The 7,526-nt window shown below is 34.5% G+C and overlaps 1 protein-coding gene across 1 annotated transcript; it reads right to left on the bottom strand.

The window, feature by feature from the left end:
- Nucleotides 1-1,146: 1,146 nt before the first annotated feature.
- Nucleotides 1,147-7,130, bottom strand: LOC18604578 (calcium-dependent protein kinase 10-like). The gene is made up of 7 exons (XM_007037127.3): nt 6,284-7,130; nt 5,831-5,974; nt 5,550-5,702; nt 4,030-4,145; nt 3,749-3,916; nt 2,148-2,378; nt 1,147-1,810 (listed from the first exon to the last, which is right to left on the bottom strand). The coding sequence occupies exons 1-7, from the start codon at nt 6,948-6,950 to the stop codon at nt 1,637-1,639; spliced, it is 1,653 nt and encodes a 550-aa protein (XP_007037189.1). The 5' UTR covers nt 6,951-7,130; the 3' UTR covers nt 1,147-1,636.
- Nucleotides 7,131-7,526: the final 396 nt, after the last annotated feature.

Raw genomic sequence — 7,526 nt, 5'->3', positions numbered from 1 at the left:
AGAAATACATATAAATATGTGATTATGAGTAATAAGTGTAAATTACTTAATAATGCACGTGAAATTATATAAAGAATTTTTTAATATTATTGTGTACGAAAATTGATCTTCAAGATCTTCAACAAATGTGTGTAATAATAACCCAAATTTTTCTTTGTTGAATTTTTTCTTACAAAGGTGAAAAGATCATAGTTTTCATGTAAAAACTTTAACATTTGATATAAATAAGATCTACTAAGATATTTTTTAAATTCCACCAAAAAGTATATGCATGAGATTGAGTTACTCTTATATTTCTAACCTATAAATTTATAGATCTTTTTAAATAAATTAACTTATCTTTAATTAATCAAAATAAACATAAAAGGTATATTGATACTTTTGTGAATGAGAAAGATATAACAAAATGAAGCAACTTTGAGTCGGTGTAAATTTTTATTTCAACAAATTCATTTTTTTTTCTACAACAATATTGTTCATTGTATGTTTGAATTTATATAAAAAATTAATTTTTTTATCAATTATATATATATATATATATATATATATATATATATATATGTGTGTGTGTGTGTGCACGAGAGAGAGAGAGAGAGAGTTATCAAGGGTGTCTATTTGCATTTGTATTTTTACATACCAAGATCAAAATGTATTTAGATCACCATGGTGATCTTAACAAGGATACCAAATAGTTAGTATAGCGCGTGAGACATGTTTTTTTTATTTTTTTTGAGGAAATTTAGTTGTGAAATTTAATAGAATAAAGAAAACATGTGACAAACAAAAAATTGGAGAGATAACATTGTTTTGATGTAAATAATAAAAAAAGAGAAAAAATGGGAATGTTTAAATCAATCAGATAAACTTTCAAATCAGTTTAAGTCGTTTTAGAAGATAATTATAGCAGGTTGGAAGGATAAAAGCTAAAAAAATTGACATAATAGATTGACCATATTGAAAGATTTACAAACCATATTTAATCTAATGGTAAGTGGATGAGATTTAAAAGTAAAATTATCCTTTCTCCTTTTAATTTATCTCAATATTTAAGTTTAAATTAGATATGGTTTCTGAAGGCAACCACTAAATGGGTTGTTGGTCTCATCCTACCTACATTTCAGTGATAAATCTTGATCACAACATCAATAAGTAACAACCCTTTCTTCTGTCTCTCTCATTTTCCTTTTCCAACAAACAATAGGAGCTTTTACATGAGAAAATTAGACCACAAATGGATGGGATAACCAACATTGGGAATATTTTTCCAAGGACTCACATTGCTTATAAACAACCCTATACTAGATTCTGCACAAATGGAAATAAAATAATACCAAGTAAATCATCAAACCACATGACATGAACAAATATACATGGACATGCATTCACTTGCTACCATCTGCTAACCACTCTAATGGATTAATCCACACTTCCATGCAGCAAAACACCAACCAAAGCCGGCCATGTCAACATGTTATCAAAGAATATTCTGTCTGCCTCCAAGAGCTCATTGTTAAACCTAAATGCCACTCACCCGTCTGCTAGTTTTCCAGATATACAATCATTTATCGACAACAAAAGGGTGAGAGAAACATCCAGCAGGCACAAGCATAACAAAGTCATAGATCCCATATATAGCTCAAACAGCAACAGCTTGGCCAGTAACTGCATCATGGAGCTGCAAAGAACCATCTTTCATCAGGTTAAGACTCAAGCTCTTGAACCTCTCTCTTGAATACTGCCTTGATGCCTTTCTCCAATCAGTGCCAGCTTTCATCATGGCAACAAATTCATCATAACTGATACAACCATCCTGAATAAATGTGGACAAGGACAAAAAAATGAGATAACTGATCTAATATGGTGAAAATGCAAACTTACAGAAGAAAATATATGACAGAGAGAGGGGACTAGTAATTTTAGTGAAAATTAACAATCCTCAACATCTAGTCCCAATTGCAGTGAAATTTGAACCTTTTTTAACAGAATCTATTTTGACACATTTCTAAAGTAATAATTACTCAGAGTTTATATTTCTGTTTCAATTAAGCACCATGAAAGTGATATTTATGAAAAAGAAAATTGTCGCAAAATAGGAGTCATCCTGAACATAGGAAACAATACGAGTTAGTTTGGCTAGGAAGTCAAACCTTGTCAGTGTCAACTTCACGCATGATGTCATTCAGCACATCAACATCAGCTTCACCTGATTCATCAGCTAAGGCTTCCTGTAACTCATCCAGTTCAATATATCCACTCCCATCTTTGTCAAAGAACATAAATGCTCTGCGGAAATGCTCATCATTCTCCATCTTCTGCAAGTGAATTGTCACTGCTACAAATTCTCCATAGTCTAGTACCCCGTTTCCATCAACATCAGCCTATTACAAATAAATATTGGATCAACACAGAGATTATAGAAAAAACATGTAATCAAATTTAATAATGTATCATGTTAAGTTGTGATCTTTCGGTTAACTAAACATGTGAAACTATCCAAAAAAAAAAATTTACACGTGTGAAACACAGTGTAGACAGAACTACAATTATCCAGTTTAGTGATTAATACTAAAGTTAAGTTGACATATGTTATTGAAAACCTCTCAAGTTCTACTGCAATGGTGCATGTTTCTCTAGATCATATATGACATGGCAACCAAAAATAAAAACTCTGATAAAAGTTGCTTTTACTGAATTTGCAATAGCTCAATTAGGAATTCATGATATCATGTACCTAAGCTTACTCTCTAGGCTTGGCTCTCCAAACATAATAATGAAGGAAAACAATATTTCTAAAGCCTATTGTTAGCCCAACAATGGCTTTAAGAAAAGTTTCAAAACCAATAAATAAGAAGCATTGCAAACAAGTAAATATGTAAATCTTTCTCAAAAAATATGCAAGAAAATAAATTCTACGAATCATCGTAGATATGCAATACATCCGTTAGGTAATCCCATTTCTTAACTTCACAGAGGATGTAGCTTCTGAGACATAAAACCAGTCCATGAATGTCTAAATAGAGGTCAACATCATTGGCCAAAAGGAATTACAAAATTTTTGGTTTCAGAGGTAGTGCTTGCGATAAAAATTTAATAATATAATTGTTAAAGATGGTAAATTATTCAGCAATAGATGATTTTTATTTGAAATTTCAGCAATAGATGATTTAAGGAATGGTTCTTCAAGAACAAAAAGACAGGGGAGGGAGCTGAGCTGATTTTTTGGTTCATGCAAGAAATAAAACTACAGCTTCTAGAAGGAGCCAAGGACCATTGACAGTATAACTTTCCTAATAATTCCAACAATTAATTATTGAAATACACAATCAATAGTGCATAATGTGAAATCCCTTAAATAAAAAATAACTTGACAATAAGTAAATAAATTGATATAAAGTAAAGCTATGATGGCAATCTCATAATGAAACTGAGTGAATGATCATACTACAAAGGGACTAAGAAGTACATGCAAAAAGTAGAATCACAATTACCATTTGCTCGATTAGCATGCTAATATGATCAATTTGACAACTTTATATTTAAGCCACAGAAAAAATATATATTTAGTAGAGGATGTTCAGCACAAATTGCAGCATGCTACATAGAGGAAGCATGTAGCAGAACAGAGAACTTGAAAGTAACATAAATGGGCTCAAGCAAGATAAAAGTCACATGCAAGCAAAACGAGTGCACTTAACTCAAAGTTAAAAATGAAACTTCAGATTCGATGTAAGCAAGAATTGACCCATACCACTTCCATCAACATCTTGATCTCTGGTTCAGCTAATTGTGAACCAACCTTTCGAAGCCCGGCCTTCAGCTCCTCATATGAAACTTTCCCATCATTGTCGGTATCCATCAATGTGAACATATCTCTGATTACTTCAACCTCTTCTACAGATAAGTGCTCTGCAATTACCTGCAGCATTTGCAAAATTGAATCATCCAGCAGATACTTGCGAATTGCATGGTGGTGCAATGATTTTTGGTCCTGAACAAACAATTTCACATAATCCAACTAAAAACCCTTACCCGCAAGGCCTTCTTTTTGAATCTATTCATCACAGAGAACTGCTTGAGCCTTGTTCTCACAATATCTCCCAATGGAACATTTGGAGCTTTCTTTGCATTTTGCAACCAGGAATGTTCTGTGCCCAAGAGAAAGGAAAAAGAAGGAAGATATTAATAAGTGAAAATCAACACAACTACTTTAAAAAAGGAAAGTCAGAAACAGGATCCTGTGAGGATTTCAAAAAACTAGCAATGCTAATATATTACCTATTAAAATAAATGATTTCTGGTGATAGAAATATTAAAAGGTGAAATATTACTGTGCAAGTAAGCATCTAATGAATTTTGCTTATTCCTATGTCAGATGTTATTTGAAAGGTTGAATTTCTTTCTTCAACAACAACAACAAACTAAGCCTTTCCCCACTAAGTACCTCATCTATATGAATGATATTGCCCCCCAATGCTCACTTCATGATAAATTTCCTTGATCACTTCAAAATAAAGTTTATTAACATGTAGACTAGATAAATGCATGCATACATATGTCAACATTTGCCACAATCAGCATTTGACCAAAAAAACAATGTATAATTCATTATCAGATGCCAAATACCGTGTATCCAACTGCTCTGCAGCATAGTATAAAGTGAGCATGCTGCTTGAAATCATTATGGAAGGGATTTGTTGTTTCAAGATTACACATGCTTTAAGAATTGTGCAGGTTGTAAAGAACATTAGGCAAAACTAAGCTAAAGTTGGAGACAACTACTACCAGAACTCCCTAATATGGTCCAGACTTGGAAAGGGGAAAAATTTGAGCAGAAAATATCTAACTGGACTGGTCAAAAATAAAACCTAAAAAATTGAAGCAAATGACCAAGATTTAGCACTTCTCAGACAGGTATTGGCAAGACCGGAGGCGAAAAAAGCTCCCATATTTCTTCAGGAAGCATGTATTTGACTTTAACCTACTGGTGAATTACCATCCAAGCAAGAACCTTTAACCATGGGGTACCTCATATAAAAACATAAACTTAGGATAGCCACAGACTTGAGGAAGATTAGAGATTGATCAAAACAAATAGCCTGAAAGAAAGCAGCAGAAAGACAGTTTGACTCAAGAGTTTTCCCAATTCAAGAATACAAGCAATAAAAGAAACTACAACTTTTTTTAAGTCTAGCCTCTGGTAATATTCAGCCATTCCAGTATTAGAATGAATGACAAAATGATCTTACACGCATGTTTACTAAAAATCCAATAAAACTCAATCCAGTGAATTATTAATTTCAGAAATTTCTCAGTTGCTCTTGATTAAAGTTAAATATGAAGTAGTGATCGTTAATCCGATTTTCTTGTTATTCATATTGAATCCCACGATTTAACCTGACTTCAATCTTTAAAACAATAATAATTCCTAATACTGAGGCAGCAAGCACCCCAGGAAACTCAAAATGCTATCTGAATACTTTTAGCTAAATACGAAAATACGGTTGTACTGACAGAAAATCCAGCATCTCAAGAACTACTGGAGGACTTACCAAGCACCTGTTGAGCAGTCAACCGCTTCTTAGGATCTGGTTCTAACATCTGTCTAACAAGACTCTTGGCGCTCTCTGAAACCTGAGGCCAAGGTTCCCTCTTAAAATCAATGACCCCTCTCAAAATTGCAAGTGCAACACCCTGTTCAGTCTCTGAAAAAAGCAACACGAAAATCGAAATCAGAATTCAAAAGAAGAAAACATTTTAATGCAAAAGCTTGATGAGGGTGGTCACTGCCACTGTACAACCATAAAAAAACACAAAGTAAGAAAAGGAATACCTGCCCAAAAGGGAGGAACCCCGCATAACAAAATGTAAAGGATCACTCCAGCACTCCACACATCAACCTCCGGTCCATAATTTCGTTTCAAAACCTCAGGAGCCATATAGTATGGACTCCCCACAATCTCTGAAAACCTCTCCCCTACAAAAATAAATCCAAAATTAGAAATATCAATCCTGCAATCAAGCTACAAACCATAAACAAATCTCACGAAACCCAAACTCAGGATTCAACGCCTAAACAAATATCTAAGAAGCAAAATAAAAAATGAATTCAAAAACCCTTCTTTAACCAGAAACTGGAAAAGTGAAAATAAAAACTAAAAAGAAAAATTCTAACAGCCCAATTTTAAAAAAATAAAAAAATCCAAAATTTACAAGCCAAACCATAAAAAACCCACATAAATCCTGAAAAAAAAAAAGGGAAAAAAATTAAAATCTTCCTACTTACCAGGCTTAAAAAACACAGACAAGCCAAAGTCAATGGCTTTAAGCGGCGCGTGTTCTTTCTTATTCGCAAATAAAAAATTCTCCGGCTTCAAATCTCTATGCATAACCCCGTTCTCGTGACACATCCTAACCACCTCCGCTATCGTCTTCGCCACGTTCGCCGCCGCGCGCTCGGTGTAATGCCCTCTCGCTACTATCCTATCAAACAATTCCCCTCCTTCACAAAGCTCCATAACCAAATGGACATTTTCGTTGTCCTCGTATGTCGCTTTCAACTTCACAATATTCGGATGTTCCGGCAACGTTGACATTATGGCAACCTCGCGTCGGACGTCTTCGATGTCGACTGCTGTTCGGAGTTTCCTCTTGGAGATTGACTTGCACGCGAGCGCTTCGCGAGTTTCCCTGTCCGTGCAGAGGTAGGTGATTCCGAACTCCCCTCGGCCGAGTTCGCGTCCGAGGATATACTTGTCGCCTATTCGAGTTCGGTGACTCAGTGGAATCACGTCTTTTAGAACTCGGATCGGAGCCGGCGAGGGGACTTTCTCGGCGTATGGGTTCGGTTTCCTTTCCCGGGTTTTTTTCTTACCTCTCTGGCTGTGTTCGGACCGGTTCGGTTTACTTTCCGGGCTGTCGTCCGGTCTAACGCATGCGTTACAGTTTCCCATAACAGAAAGAATTAAAAAAAAAAAAAGAAAAAAGACGGCGGCGTTTCGGGTTTGGTGGAGAGGTGGCGACGGGGAAGGGAGGGAGGAGAAGGAAGAAAACGCGGGGTCAGTTGAGAAAAACTGGGTGTTTTGAAAATTTCTTTCTTTTTTAATAGTGTTCCTATGTTTTTTAGTATTATTATTATTAGAATTTAGATGATTGGATATGATTATTTAACTGTTAATTATTAACGTGACTAATGGGGTAATCAGTGAGGAATTTGGAGGAAATGATTTGCGGAGCTGTGAGAGAAAGAGATTACTAAGGTAATTTTACTAAACTGACCTCTACTTGAAATTTCCAATTAAGAAAGGTTCAGATGCCTTACAATAACATGATTATATAATATTATAATGTCTGGTAATTATAAAAAAAAATACTATTTAAAATCTGTAAATATAATATTGCAGCTCATATTTATATTTTTAACATATGGATCATCGTCATCATCATTGTAATTAATTCGATGTACATATGTGTTTTGTCCAGAGTGATTGCATTAATCACAGCCGTCCATCTTTTCAAGTTGTTGAAAG

Source organism: Theobroma cacao, chromosome 3 (assembly GCF_053813885.1).
Source record: "Theobroma cacao isolate CCN51 chromosome 3, ASM5381388v1, whole genome shotgun sequence".
Taxonomy (NCBI): domain Eukaryota; kingdom Viridiplantae; phylum Streptophyta; class Magnoliopsida; order Malvales; family Malvaceae; genus Theobroma; species Theobroma cacao.
The sequence above is the reverse complement of the archived record's forward strand: the minus strand, read 5'-3'. Positions and strand labels throughout refer to the sequence as shown.

Excerpts from the sequence above, each read along its gene's own strand:
- LOC18604578 (XM_007037127.3), bottom strand. The coding sequence starts at position 6,950 with ATGGGAAACTGTAACGCATGCGTTAGACCGGACGACAGCCCGGAAAGT. Across the intron at positions 3,917-4,029 it reads TCAAAAAGAAGGCCTTGCGG|GTAATTGCAGAGCACTTATC; the intron begins GTAAGGGTTTTT and ends CAAATGCTGCAG. Across the intron at positions 1,811-2,147 it reads GTGAAGTTGACACTGACAAG|GATGGTTGTATCAGTTATGA; the intron begins GTTTGACTTCCT and ends ACATTTATTCAG.